Raw genomic sequence first — 15817 nt, forward strand, 5'->3', positions numbered from 1 at the left:
TTCCCGTTAACTGTTCCCGTTAACTGTTTCTCAATTGATCAGTGGTTAGATCAAAGTTTGTCTTTTTTAATTTGAGTTCAATAATCATTGTAAATCAATATAACAGAGCAGTCACTTTTCAGATTTTGTTGTGTTTGTGGGTAGGTGGGGGTTGTTGCATTGAATTTTTTTTTTTATTTTGGTACTATAGTTCTTATTTAAACAAATAAACTGTCTATTATTTCCATTTGTCTTTTTGATTCAGTAAGAAAATAGGATGAAAATTAATTTAATAAATAGCCCCAAGCTATAAAACAATGTTAAATATTGTTAAAATTGGATTTGTTATTGGTTTTTTGTTTTTTTAAATGTTTTTTTTTTTGTGCCAGGCGAAAGTTCCGAACATTGAATGTCACTGTTGTCTCTTCTGACTATTTTTTGTATGTGCAAATTGCAAGTTAAAATTATTGCAGCTATCTTGATCATCTCAAAAACCCTACCCCCTTTCTAGACAGTATACCGGTACACCTTCACAGGGACATGCAAGTTTTTTTTTCAGCCATTCCAGACATAATTTGCATATTTTGAAGCTTGAAAAAAGAGTTATTTTCTGCAATAGACTGATTTTGAAAATAAATTCCAGATACTAAGTAATGGACTGACATTAATCAGCATGGATATATATATATATATATATTTCCCTGCTACCCATCCCACCCCACCCTCACACAGTGTAGAACAGGCCCCACCTCACCCTCACACAGTGTAGAACAGGCCCCACCCCACCCTCACACAGTGTAGAACAGAAATGATTTATTTATGACATTCTGATGATACACATGACAGTTTCATGTGTAAATGTCAAGTTGTGATCAGAATTATGTCATTATAGACAGTATACAGTTTACTATGCTTATCACTCAAGCCACTTTTCTAGCAGTGATTGATGGTTAGTGACTTGAAACTTGATGCTAATGGAGATAGTATTGGCAGATTTTGACAGATGGGATAAAATCTATTAATGAAGTCTTGCCTCCTAAAGAGAAATTAAGAGAGAAAAAAAAGATTTGGTGAATGGTATTCAAAATAAATAGTGCAATGACAAGATTTTTTTGTCTGTTTCCTTTTTCTTCATTATCACAAAAACCAATAAAAATGGCATGGTTGATTCAAACTGACAATATAGGGTGATGATTACGAACAGATCTGTTTTTTTTTCTACCTTACCATGTTTAAGAATAGATCCGAGAGGTCTCAGCTGAGTCTATGGTTTAAGATTGTGCTAGTGTTGTATCTTTCATTTGCAAAGATGTTCATTGCTTTAATTATTAAAAATAGTGGGAAAAACAATTGACAGATGTTCAAATACTTTCAAACACTAAATCTGAGTCATTGATTTTGTTATGTTTAGTTTAAGCTTAGACAGGCAATTCCCAGTGCTTAGTATATCAACTAATTTTAATTAATATCAAAAATAAATAACGTTCAATATATTAAATAAAAATGCATGGTTACTACTGAGTTGCTGACCTTGTGTGCTGTGTTTTTGCAAATTTGCTTCTATTTTGTTTATTCCATACATGTACATAAAGTATTATACTGTGATTTGTGCAATAATATGAGGGAACACCATGACCTCACCCGATGTTTGTGAGATATGGAAGTTATTTGCACTAGCAATGTGGTGTATCCTGTGGCCATATTTTCATGAGTGAAGCAAGTGAAAATACAGCATGGATACACTGTATCATCCAAGACTTTGGTTTAAATTCTGTTCAATGATTGGTTAATCCAGTGTTCCATTATATTTGTATCGACCGAGACTCAACATCCACAGAGTATGTGCCATTGTCGGGATGATTTTCAAATTTTTTTTTTTTTAATTTGTTGATCAATATAGAAACAACAGTTTGATTTGTTGCTCAATTTCTGAAGAAAACAAAAAGAGATTACAACTTTAGTAGAGGTACATCATTTGAGCTGTACAGCACCAGACTATGAAACCAGCTCATTTGCATAATTTGCCATGAAGAAAACAAAATTATTATGTTAATAATTTTCTTTATTGAATTGTATCTTCATTGGGATCTTGATAAAGTTCATCTTGTGTGCTTCAGTTGAATGATTCCCTGTGCTTTGGCAAAGACAGCTATACACAGCCATGTACAGCCATGTACAGCCATACACAGCCATGTACAGCCATACACAGCCATGTGCAGCCATGTACAGCCATACACATACAGCCATATGCAGCTATACACAGCTATACACAGCCATGTGCAGCCATACACAGCCATGTACAGCCATACACAGCCATGTGTAGCCATACACAGCCATGTGCAGCCACATGCAGCCATGTACAGCCATGTACAGCCACATACAGCCAGTAACATATCATATTTTCTTTACTGTGTATCATTTTAACTGTAGGTCATCCATACAGCCATACACAGCCATGTGCAGCCATACACAGCCATGTGCAGCTATACACAGCTATACACAGCCATGTGCAGCCATACACAGCCATGTACAGCCATACACAGCCATGTGCAGCCATACACAGCCATGTGCAGCCACATGCAGCCATGTACAGCCATGTACAGCCACATACAGCCAGTAACATATCATATTTTCTTTACTGTGTATCATTTTAACTGTAGGTCATCATTCAGTAACCTTTGGTTTTTTTCATTTTCCCAGACTGTAGGCATATACATATATCCAATCCCTTGATAAGGCATCAGAAATGAGTGAATACTGCCAGACATGTATCAGTCCACTCGAGATTCATACTATTATTTGTTACATAATGCTTTCTCAGACTGCTTACAAAATCTCAATCCATCATTAGCAGTGTAACAACTCTTTATTCGTGTTGATTACATAATGCTTACATACGCTATGTTCACATTAAGTGATCTTGATACTTGTCAAAATTTTGCAGAGGAATTGCAGCATGTAATTGGGACCCCTCAGCTCATTTTAATTTGTGCCCTCATACACCTTGTCAACTTGAAACAAAATGTCACCCACTCTCCATATTCCAATAAGTGCTACTACCACGGCATCAGACCATATTTTTTTTGACAAGCTAACTGCACTTCCTTCCATCCCATGTCATATGTTCCCTTATCCTTTTCACCACCAGTTCCCTCTTTTCATCATAAATTAATAATAGTCCTGTTTTTTTTCAGCACATGCCAACTGGGTTTGGACTTTTGGCATGTGCCGAGATTTTTAACGTTAACATCACTAATATTTGAATCCATCATTTTCACTTTTAATTTATATACATATATGTTGATTACATAAATGCTTCCTGGAAATCGAAAATACTAAAAATAAATGTCTCAATTAATCATTCCCAGCGTGTGCATGTTCTTTATTTGTAAAATGTTATATATTGATCTAATATTCATCAAGTTAAGTGAATATTACATGTGATGTCAGTCAACTGACAGATGATACATCTTTAAGATTCAGTCATTGTGTTTATCTCCATGTGCAGTTGACACATATGTTCGAAATGCTCACTTCAGTAAGGTTGCAGAACTACATTTAATGTACAATTTTATTTTTAAAATTGCCCTCAAAATATCAAATTACTGTGTGCATAATAAGTACATGATCCAATCGATTATTGCTATGATTTTGATTTATATTTATTTTAACATTTTCTCATCTATGAAACTCCATTTAAAAATTATTTTAATCAACCTGTTCGATAAAACATGTACCGGTACATGTATCTTTTCTGTTCACTTACAGTCTAGCTTTCAGTTACAGCAGTAAAAATTACAAACGAATACAACGTAACTGAATGCATAGTTTTATGTCATTTTTAAAAATAATCATTTCTAGTCATTTTTCTCCTAATTTGATTTATAAACAACACTAGATTTGATAAGATTTGTTACATCAGTTCTATCTTTAGTAATGTTGCTATTGTAACAAATGCTTTTGAAAAACTTCTTAAAATAATATTGATGGACAGAAAGTTAGAAAACTTCAGAAGATGTTATAAAATTGTTATTATAACTGACCAATTAGAAACTAAAATTACTTGTTTTTTATCAGCAACTATAATCTTTCACAAAATAAACCTAGTGTACAACTTTTATGATCAACATCTGTAGGTAATGACAAATTATTTCCCAAAATAACACACACAAAAATATGGTGGTAACCATGGTGTTGTAATGGTTAACATGGATGCACATGTCTAGCAGATGTCTATACCATAATACTTAAATCACTATGAATGAAATCTCAATATGAAATATGAAGTGTCATATTCTGTAATGTTTGTCATTTTTCCTGCAAAGATAAAAAAGAATAAAACAATTTTTAGAAAGAATTTTTAATTTATCCCAGAAATATGAAAGTTCTGAAGTTACTGCTGAAGGGTATTCACAGAATTCTGCCTGGTTTATTATAAATAATCAGTGTACATTCACACTTGTTTATCCAGCTGGGCATGCTGTATGCTGCATGGTTCAATCATTATGCTATACTTCAAATTATAAATGTCATATTAGACATGTATGTTTGGAAACTCAATAATCTGTTCAGTGTGAGCCAGTTATTACACTGCACATAAAAATGTCTACATTAGCTGTATATGTGTGAATCTCATTGAATTGATTATTATATTAAAAAGGAATTAAAAAAAACGGCAAAAAATGCAGCTCATTTAGCCAATTAACTTTTTAAACACCACAAATTCTCACCAAGTTGCACATTTTTATTTATTTTTCTATAATTTCTTTGTTACATTTGATTCAGTTAAACATAAATTACCATTTCAGATTATGATCAACAATTCCATTTTAATTTTTTCAATAATTATACAGCTGACTTTGGTGTTAGTTATTTTCACCAGCTGTTGTAATGCTCTTGGCAACAACTATTCATTGTGCATCTTCTCAGTAACATTCAATCAGCACTTAAAACTTGCCATGACAATCCTGAAATGCACAATATGATAGCTACGATAGTTATGAAGTCTTTGTTATCTGCAATAAGTGTGTGAAATCCTGGTATCATCTAACTCAGTGTATTGTGCTTTACATTTAATAAAAATGCTTTTATCAAATTTCACTTTATTGTGCTTTTTTTAAAATTAAATTTGATCTGAGAATTTCATGTTTGGTAGACTAATGCTTGATTACCACATTTGTATTAAATTTGGCTATTACTGGTACACATTACAATATACAGTATTTGATCTAAAACATCACTACACTGTAGTTTTTGTTAGAACTTCAATACAATCTGATTAAATCTGTTTCAACCATTTTTGTTAAATTCATGTTAAATTTTCTTATTTTAATTTAATTGAAAACTGTGTTTTACCTGCAGTTAGATTATTCAAAGTCTGAATATCAAATCTTGTTATCACCACATGGTGTTGTGATCTTTACACCACTAGACATTATTTTCTGCCACTTTTTCTTATATTTTTCAATATTTCTGGAAATGAACCTTGATTTTGGAGCCAACAGACAAATTTCAGTCAATTTTCAGTTTTTACTCAAAAAATTTGGCTATTTTTGTCCAAATCTTCTGAAGGGTAGTGCAGACTAAAAACAGGATTATTTTGTGAATTTGTGATGAAAAGAGGGAACTGGTGGTGAAAAGGTTAATTGAACTAAGAGGATTTCATGTAAAATGATACTACGGTAACATTATCTTTTTAGTAATAGATTCACAAGTGCTTCAGATTTCACAATTTGTATTTAAAATAGCTGCCTTTTTGATCTCTGATACTATAGAGGCAATAACTATGATAATTTTCCTTCTAAACTTTTTTCCAACATTTTATGTACTATTCTCTTCTATAATGCTTAAATTTTGACATATTGTCTGATTTCCCCATCGCCTACAGGTTTTGATCATTTGATGGTTTAAATAATGTTTTACAAAAACTATTATCAAGAACTGTAGCCACTGGAAACTTGTGTCCATTTAGTACAAATTTAACAAAGAAATTATTAACTTTTGTATCAACATTATGGCTGAGAAAATTATGGTGATTATCTTAGGGTTAAAAATTATTTCAAAGTGTCCTACTTAACCAAAAATCTCCCCCATTGAATTGGATATTGAAATGGAATCCTGACAGTTGTATCTAACATAATAGACATGTGTCTAATGTCGTTCTAGTTTAATGAACAACTTATTAGTATATTTGTGTTTGTATTTGAAATGCATAATATAGTCATAGTGTCATGATATATTGTTTGACTATAATCAATAATTTATCATGTATATAGCTATAGTGAGTTTTTTTTTTTAAATTTTATGTGTTTACTATTAATGTGAAATATTAATACTATTAAAACACCTAGGTTTTTAATATTTAATGTAACCATATTTTTCTATTAGGGAAAATCATGCATTAATGGGTTTCCATCTCCCTCTGGTTTAACCAGCCACAACATACTATGCTTAGTGTTTCCATCTCTTTGTGCATGCAGGTTTAACTAGCCACAACATACTATGCTTAGTGTTTCCATCTCCCTGTGGTTTAACCAGCCACAACATACTATGCTTAGTGTTTCCATCTCCCTCTGGTTTAACCAGCCACAACATACTATGCTTAGTGTTTCCATCTCCCTGTGGTTTAACTAGCCACAACATACTATGCTTAATGTTTCCATCTCCCTGTGGTTTAACTAGCCACAACATACCATGCTTAGTGTTTCCATCTCCCTGTGGTTTAACCAGCCACAACATACTATGCTTAGTGTTTCCATCTCCCTGTGGTTTAACTAGCCACAACATACTATGCTTAGTGTTTCCATCTCCCTGTGGTTTAACCAGCCACAACATACTATGCTTAGTGTTTCCATCTCCCTCTGGTTTAACCAGCCACAACATACTATGCTTAGTGTTTCCATCTCCCTGTGGTTTAACTAGCCACAACATACTATGCTTGCATGTTTCCATCTCCCTGTGGTTTAACTAGCCACAACATACTATGCTTAGTGTTTCCATCTCCCTGTGGTTTAACCAGCCACAACATACTATGCTTAGTGTTTCCATCTCCCTGTGGTTTAACTAGCCACAACATACTATGCTTAGTGTTTCCATCTCCCTCTGGTTTAACCAGCCACAACATACTATGCTTAGTGTTTCCATCTCCCTGTGGTTTAACCAGCCACAACATACTATGCTTAGTGTTTCCATCTCCCTGTGGTTTAACTAGCCACAACATACTATGCTTAGTGTTTCCATCTCCCTGTGGTTTAACTAGCCACAACATACTATGCTTAGTGTTTCCATCTCCCTGTGGTTTAACTAGCCACAACATACTATGCTTAGTGTTTCCATCTCCCTCTGGTTTAACCAGCCACAACATACTATGCTTAGTGTTTCCATCTCCCTGTGGTTTAACTAGCCACAGCATACTATGCTTAGTGTTTCCATCTCCCTGTGGTTTAACTAGCCACAACATACTATGCTTAGTGTTTCCATCTCCCTCTGGTTTAACCAGCCACAACATACTATGCTTAGTGTTTCCATCTCCCTGTGGTTTAACTAGCCACAACATACTATGCTTAGTGTTTCCATCTCCCTGTGCATGGTTTAACCAGCCACAACATACTATGCTTAGTGTTTCCATCTCTTTGTGCATGCAGGTTTAACTAGCCACAACATACTATGCTTAGTGTTTCCATCTCCCTGTGGTTTAACCAGCCACAACATACTATGCTTAGTGTTTCCATCTCCCTGTGGTTTAACTAGCCACAACATACTATGCTTAGTGTTTCCATCTCCCTCTGGTTTAACCAGCCACAACATACTATGCTTAGTGTTTCCATCTCCCTGTGGTTTAACTAGCCACAACATACTATGCTTAGTGTTTCCATCTCCCTGTGCATGGTTTAACCAGCCACAACATACTATGCTTAGTGTTTCCATCTCTTTGTGCATGCAGGTTTAACTAGCCACAACATACTATGCTTAGTGTTTCCATCTCCCTGTGGTTTAACCAGCCACAACATACTATGCTTAGTGTTTCCATCTCTTTGTGCATGCAGGTTTAACTAGCCACAACATACTATGCTTAGTGTTTCCATCTCTTTGTGCATGCAGGTTTAACCAGCCACAACATACTATGCTTAGTGTTTCCATCTCCCTCTGGTTTAACCAGCCACAACATACTATGCTTAGTGTTTCCATCTCCCTCTGGTTTAACCAGCCACAACATACTATGCTTAGTGTTTCCATCTCCCTGTGGTTTAACTAGCCACAACATACTATGCTTAGTGTTTCCATCTCCCTGTGGTTTAACTAGCCACAACATACTATGCTTAGTGTTTCCATCTCCCTCTGGTTTAACCAGCCACAACATACTATGCTTAGTGTTTCCATCTCCCTGTGGTTTAACCAGCTACAACATACTATGCTTAGTGTTTCCATCTCTTTGTGCATGCAGGTTTAACTAGCCACAACATACTATGCTTAGTGTTTCCATCTCCCTGTGGTTTAACTAGCCACAACATACTATGCTTAGTGTTTCCATCTCCCTCTGGTTTAACCAGCCACAACATACTATGCTTAGTGTTTCCATCTCCCTGTGGTTTAACCAGCCACAACATACTATGCTTAGTGTTTCCATCTCTTTGTGCATGCAGGTTTAACTAGCCACAACATACTATGCTTAGTGTTTCCATCTCCCTGTGGTTTAACCAGCCACAAAATACTATGCTTAGTGTTTCCATCTCCCTCTGGTTTAACCAGCCACAAATTACTATGCTTAGTGTTTCCATCTCCCTGTGGTTTAACCAGCCACAAATTACTATGCTTAGTGTTTCCATCTCCCTCTGGTTTAACCAGCCACAAATTACTATGCTTAGTGTTTCCATCTCCCTCTGGTTTAACCAGCCACAAATTACTATGCTTAGTGTTTCCATCTCCCTGTGGTTTAACCAGCCACAAAATACTATGCTTAGTTTAAAACACAGAGGATCCAGTATCAGTATCTCTGTGAAATACTTAAAAATAATCCCTTTAATCCTGTCGTATAGAATATTAAACATCAAAGTGCTTATTTCGGAGAATTCCTCTCCTGATCATATTTCTAATTCCACCTTGTAAATTGAGGTATTCAGGTCATCACAACCCCAGTATATCAATATAACCTTAATATTTTTCTTCTATTTAGTACTTTAGTTATATTATGATTAAATTTTCTCTACAGTGTCCTCCATGAAGCTTCATCATTCTACATGAAATATAATATTTTGACAATTTTAATTGTTATCAATATTGGATGTTTAATGTTTTTTTTCTTAATCTGTTAAATGTCATTAATGATGTGTTTTTCCAATCACAGTCATGTTACGTCTGAGCAGCGTGCTGAACTGGCGGAGCAACTTGATCGAAAATATAAAATACAACCTGTTTTAAGTCATCGTGATTCTACATCTTCCCTTGACAGTCTTGATTGTGGCTCCAGCATATCAGATGCAAGCATGTCGGGAAGTTCCACCCCAGTTGATGCAAAGAGTCAAAGTTTCCGTTGGAGTCGGACGGAAAGTCTTTCTGACTTTGCAAGTACATTAAACGTTATTGAGGAGATGACTGATGGAGCCTCAGTTGATTCTGACAGACATAATGATAGTCAATCTGACACACGGAATTGTGAAGTTCAAGCAGATTTCACAGAAAGTGCCTTAGAAGAACTTGAAAGATTTACAGACGAATTCAGTGATAATGAGACTGCTGAAGTATTTACAGTTGAGAGCGAGGAAAATTTTGACAATGTTGACTTAACGGTTGTGGTAACAGATCACGAAAGTGTTGGGAATGTCAAAGCGGAGAATTTAAACTCTGATACATACACAAGTAATGGTGCTTTGCATGAAAAGTCAAAAGACAGAGAAGAGAAAAATGTTTTAGATACTGAAAGTAAAGAAAAGTCTACAGACCATACAAATAACCAAGAAAGTGCTGCAAAGGAACCAGCAAGTTTTGCAGGATGGCATGATGTACGACAGGCTTCTACCACATCACCTCAACCTCCACAATCATTATTTCAACAGTTGATAGACTTTAATCAAAAATCTGGGAGACAGAGACAACTATCACCAGAGAGTTCTTTTCAACTACCGTATGAGAACGACTTTGATTATATGATGCGTCTTGCTAGAGGATGTTCATCTCCTAACAGAGGACTATTCTCGAGAACAACGAGCTTAGATAGTAGTGTTGGTGGCAGCTCTCTGAGTGATATAATTTATGAATCGATGGATCTAACCCCTACTGAAGACATTCTTCTTAATCTGGGGTTCGGGGGTGAAGATTTCGCGGTACCAGAAAGGTTTATTAAGCCATGGCAAGAGAAGGTATTCCAAAGTAAATTACGCGAAGTGAATCAGAGTTCTTTTGAAAGTGTTGATCAGGAGGTTATACAGGAATCTGATAAAAACAGCGATGAGAACAAAGAGAATTTACCACTGGAGACTCAAGTGGATGGGGCTTTGAAGTCTGGATACAATGTTCCAGCTATGAAGAACAATGGAGGGGCAAGTGAAAAGAAAGTACTGTCAGATATTGCATTAAATCGAGACAGTAACAAACAAAAAACAAAAAGAAGAAAACTAATTCGGTCAGTTACTCTTTCTTCACTAGGATCTTCAGACAATATGGATTCGCTAAAATTACCGTCTGTTGATTTACAAATGAAGGCATCCAAACTGCATGCTAAGTCAATGGCAATCTTTTCTGAAAATGAAAATGCACAACTAGAACAAGATAATGTGAAGGATCGGAGACGCAAGCAGTTATCACGTCAGAAGTCTTTGCCGGCATGTTTGGAGACGTTGACTGAAGAGGATGAGGCACAGTTTGTGAAGTCTCCGAAGACGCCACAAGAGAAGAAGTTTTTTGAACTTTTGAGAAGAATTGATGGAGTTGAGGATGTGAGCTTGACGACTCAGCCAGAGTGTTGTATTGTGGAGATGGAGGAAAAGGAAAGTGAGGAAAATATTCTTCCAATTTTAGATGCGGACCAAGAGCAATACATGTTAGCTGTAAAGAACCTGGTTGAATCGAAGGATTCAGGATTTGAAACAACAGCAGCTGGTTCAGATAATGATAAACAGGAATCATTTTATGAAAAAGAAGTTTGTACACAAACATCAGATAGATCTGAATCTCCGGCTTTAAGACTTGATTTAACTAACCTAGCTCAACGTGGTACTGAGCTTCTTTATTCAACTAACCTGGCTCAAAGTGGTACTGAGCTTCTTTATTCAACTAAACTTGCTCAAAGTGATACTGAGCTTCTTGATTTTACTAATATGACTAAAAAAGATGCTGAATGTGAGCTTCTTGATCAAGAAGTGATTGAGTGTTTTGCCAGTATATCTACCCAGACCAGTGATGAACTTTCTTCTCCATCACTCTCTCCATTATGTGGCTTTATGCCTGTTGAGGAGTATGTTGATCAGGGAACAATGAACAACACTTTGATACTAGCTAAACATGAAAGATCTCTGACTGAAAAGCCTAAAGCTGACTGTCGCCAAGAGAGTCTCCAGGAATATGCAAGCATGTCTAGCACAGAAACTGTAGTTGAGGTCAAGAAAATTTCCAAACAGAATAGTATTAGCAATAAACCCCTGGTTGAAGAGTCTACACCTTACATTCATACAGTGCAAGACACCTGTCTTGACGCGGTTTCTCAAACAGATTTGGTTCTTCCAGCCAATATGAATATTGGATTATCGCTCCATGTTATTTCTCAGTTGAATGAAGCTAGCACCAATCTCACAGATACAGTCAGCAATTCATCTGTGTCAAATAATGACAATGACAAATTTTATTGTGCTATGATGTCTGCTATCAACAGAGAAATAAAAGAGAATGACGTCATTGCACAACAGGTTGTTCAGCATTCCAAATCTGCTGATTTCAGTAAAGAAAATAAATTTTATGGTGACTTTGAAAGTGATTTTGAAACTGAATCTGAACCATCTCAGGTTGATGTTTTGCATAAAAGCAGGACTTTCCACCCTCTTGATTTACATAAATGCTATGAGACATCAGATATTCATGAATCACCGATATCAAAATATTTGCGGAGTTTTCCTAGAGAATTTAGAGGTGGAACAGAAACAGTATTAAAACCAAATGAACACATAGAACTCAATCCTAATGGCAAAGTGTATATACTGGAAAATATGCAAGATGATGAAGTGTCATCTAGCTGTTGCCAAGGTTACAGTACGGGTATCAGTTGTCAGGATTTAGATGCAGGTGCTATATTCACAGGCAATTTTAATATGCAATATAATACTGATGAAGGAATGACACACAATGATAGCTTGGAAGGGCAGCCGGACTGCTTTTTCAGATATCAGAGACATTCTGTTGACCAACTTAGAACTGAGATTACATTAACACAGTATGAGGAACTTATTGAAAGATTTGCTGAGGAATTAGTGGAAAACACTCTAACTAAAGTTACAGCTGAGGTGTACGAGTCTACTCATCAAATGAGTAATGACCATTTAGGAAGGATTATGACTGGAAGGTCCTTTTTGAATAACTCTAATAATTCAAGTGGCAATACCGTCATTTGGTCATCAAATGCACAGGAGCTTCACCAGTCTCATCAACAAGATTCGCAGATTGGAACATATTCTTCTGAACTTTTCATAAATGTGTTGCCTGGCAACAACATATCTTGTCCAATTTTTGAGAAAGTCAATGTCGATGATTTCTTGGGAAATGTCTCTAAAGAGACTACGTCTGCTAATTTAAGTTGTCCAGATAGCATTGTGATCTCGGAATGTCATAATAGAGTAGAAAGTGATAGGAAAAAAGATGTTGATAGTTCTGTCTCTGGATTATCTTACGAGGACATCTGTCTGAAAGCAAAAGATCTAATTGATACTTTGGACCGGGCAAGTGCAATAATGACGGGAAGTGCTAGCCGTTCTTCTTTAGCCGATTGCTTTAGTGACTTTGGAAGTAATCAGGGTGAAAGTTGGGAATCCACCTCCACTACTGGAAGTGGAGTGGAAAAAAACAGGTAGAAACTGAATGTTTGAACTTAAAAAAAAATAGATGGTTTCATTGCACCATAAAAGTGGTTAGTTGCATGCTTCATTTTATTTTATAAATTTCACTTGAATAAAAATGGTAGTATTTGGTCTTGTGATATCAGTTTTATTTGTGCATTATTGTATATTAATTTAATATTAGTTGTGACATTTCATTAAGCATGTTGACCTTGTACATATAGTTTTTTGTGTGGTCATTACTGTGAATGTAAAGTGTATATAATGCTGTTTTTTGCAAATGATCTTCAATTTAAAGGACAACACTGGAATGATCTACAGCTACGGTTATGTTGAATGTCGTCAGCAATGATGAATAATTTGATGTGTTCTGTATTGTTTTTTTGTTTGTAGTATACATGTGTGTGTTTCATAGCATGATGTGTGATGTGCATGCTTTCTTATTCATATTACTGTACATCTTCACAGTGTATTCTTTTCACATATATCTGTATTACATAATTTCAATGCTGACTGAACTCATTATTATCTTGTTTATCTGCCAAATGAAAATTGAAATAACTGAATTAATATTTAATAACTGGCAGAAATTTTGTGAAAATCCACATTACAGTAGAATGACGCCTGATTTTCTAAGTTTTCATATTACCGGTACTATATTTCACTAATAATAGCAAAATAAATTGGGGTCAACGTCTTGTTTCAATTCGGAGATCTCGGATTTCATCGATTGTTAACTAAAATGACTGCCATTTTGGGTTTAACACATAATTGAAAATTAATTATCAATTAATATAATTTTTTTTTTAATTATTAATAATGATATTGATATTGTTTTCATAGAGCACATTACGCTGGAACACAGTTATTTAATGGATCGTTTACAAATGGTGGAAGGTACGATGAGGATGATATGGATGGAAGCCTTGTGGATAAGGTAGAAGCATTGATAAATAGAAGAAAGAAAACACAGATGATGTCACCACGGTCTCTATCTGTCAGTATGCCCAATGTTTCATTGGGACACTCCAATCTTGATGATCTTGTAAGTTTTAAAATCACTATTTCTGTATTTTATTATCAGTATCTTGAATATATGGCCAAAAGTGATCTTTTATCCACAAAAGACATTGTCCATCATACCTATCACCCACGGTAACTAAATTATCCAATCCAATCCAATCAAGATGAAATAGCAGCAACTCTTTAACCTGACAGTCATGCTTTACACATTCTAATTAATACATTAAATATCTCTGAAAAGAAGTATGGTGTACAATGTAATTGATAATCTGATACACTTTGCATGACGCTATTGACGTAGTGGTGTCTTACATATGGTTTACCATAAAGTGATAAATCATTAAAGAAATGGAAATACACCTAGTACTCTTCAATGGGTGTTACCAGGAAAACTAATTTACCCCATGCACAGTAAAAAGATGTAGAATTTAAAGTTTCTATCTAATAGTGGTTGTCAATTGATAAAAGTGTGTAATTGTAAATCTCCTGTTTATAATCATACCAATTAAAATACTATAAATATGTTAAACAATTAAATTGTAATTTAAAGCCATATTGTATCAGAAAAATAAAGAAAAAATCATGTATATTGGTCATTGTTACCGGTATTCAAAAATTTCATTTCATTTCATCAGTTTTTATGTTGGGTATTTGACTGCCCTCAATGTCAAGATTAAGAATTTTTTTTGTTTTTTTGTTTTTAAAGTTACTGACGAAAAATCTTTGATTGTGACTGTGATAAAGATTTGGACATAATGTATTACATTCAGTGAATCACCTGTCAAGGAAAAATTTTTTTCATTTCTGAAATTAAATGCATAGTGCTGTCTTTTTTTCCTAGCTTGATGACGACTCTGGTATGGAAAGCAGACTGCATGATTTGGAAAGCGGTGTTCGGGATGCTAGTGCCAGAAAACAGGTAGAACATATATGATGTACTTCCTCCAGTTTGTTCCTGTGAAAAATGATCTATGTCAAACTGTTCAATGGTGAACTTAAAATTTGGGGAAAGACTTGTGAGATTGTGAGAAATTCCCACTGCTACAAAATTTTGTAATTTTTACTGTCTCGTATATTGTATTGTATTGCGTTGTTGCATTATTGCATCTATGTTCGTTCTCCATCACAGATTGCCCTGAAGGAGCTTAGAGTCGTACAAGAAGCGTTGAAGCGAAACCGATCAGATGCAAAAAATGCTGAGAAATCAACTCATGGTCTTTTACAGAAAACAGAAAATCTAAAGTAAGATTATTATCTGCATATAAAAAGATATTAAGTGGTTAAATAAAGGGACAAATTGCATTTTTTATTTATTTTTTTAATTTATGTATATAGTTGTCCAAAAGTTTATTTCCCATCCTTGTAGGTGCTATTTGCATATGTGTAGTATAAATCCCATCATTTTCTCCTGTATGTATTTGATACCACAAAATCATTATATACAAATGTAGTTCCCATCACCAGAAATGTTTGGGGGGATTAACCATGGAGTCATTGTGACTTCTTGACAAAAAAAATCTATGAAAATTTAAGTAAAATATACTTACATTCACAAAGTACCTCAGTGAGCATTATGTGCTATAGCTGCCTTGAATTGGTCTAGCGTCCTCGGGTTGAATGCAGTAAACTGGTTACATGATTATGCTAGTGTCCAATACTAGATAAAATGCATGTTTAAAACATGATTTCAAAAAGTTTCACATCTGTGTTTGAACAATGTATTTTACATGCTTTGTATTTGTCGCACGGGTCTCGTATCAAATATTATGCAGCGTAAC

General features: G+C 35.0%; 1 protein-coding gene across 4 annotated transcripts in view; it reads left to right on the forward strand.

The window, feature by feature from the left end:
* The window catches only part of LOC100376122 (uncharacterized), a 173846-nt gene that overhangs the window by 127064 nt on the left and 30965 nt on the right, over positions 1-15817 (forward strand). For all 4 annotated transcript variants that reach the window (XM_085491375.1, XM_085491373.1, XM_085491374.1 and 1 more), the window contains exons 12-14: positions 13860-14061; positions 14881-14958; positions 15169-15281. In XM_085491375.1, the coding sequence (XP_085347501.1) occupies positions 13860-14061; positions 14881-14958; positions 15169-15281 (393 nt within the window). The remainder of the gene's footprint in view (positions 1-13859; positions 14062-14880; positions 14959-15168; positions 15282-15817) is intronic.

This window comes from Saccoglossus kowalevskii, chromosome 16 (assembly GCF_978046115.1).
Source record: "Saccoglossus kowalevskii chromosome 16, keSacKowa6.1, whole genome shotgun sequence".
In the NCBI taxonomy this organism is placed as follows: domain Eukaryota; kingdom Metazoa; phylum Hemichordata; class Enteropneusta; family Harrimaniidae; genus Saccoglossus; species Saccoglossus kowalevskii.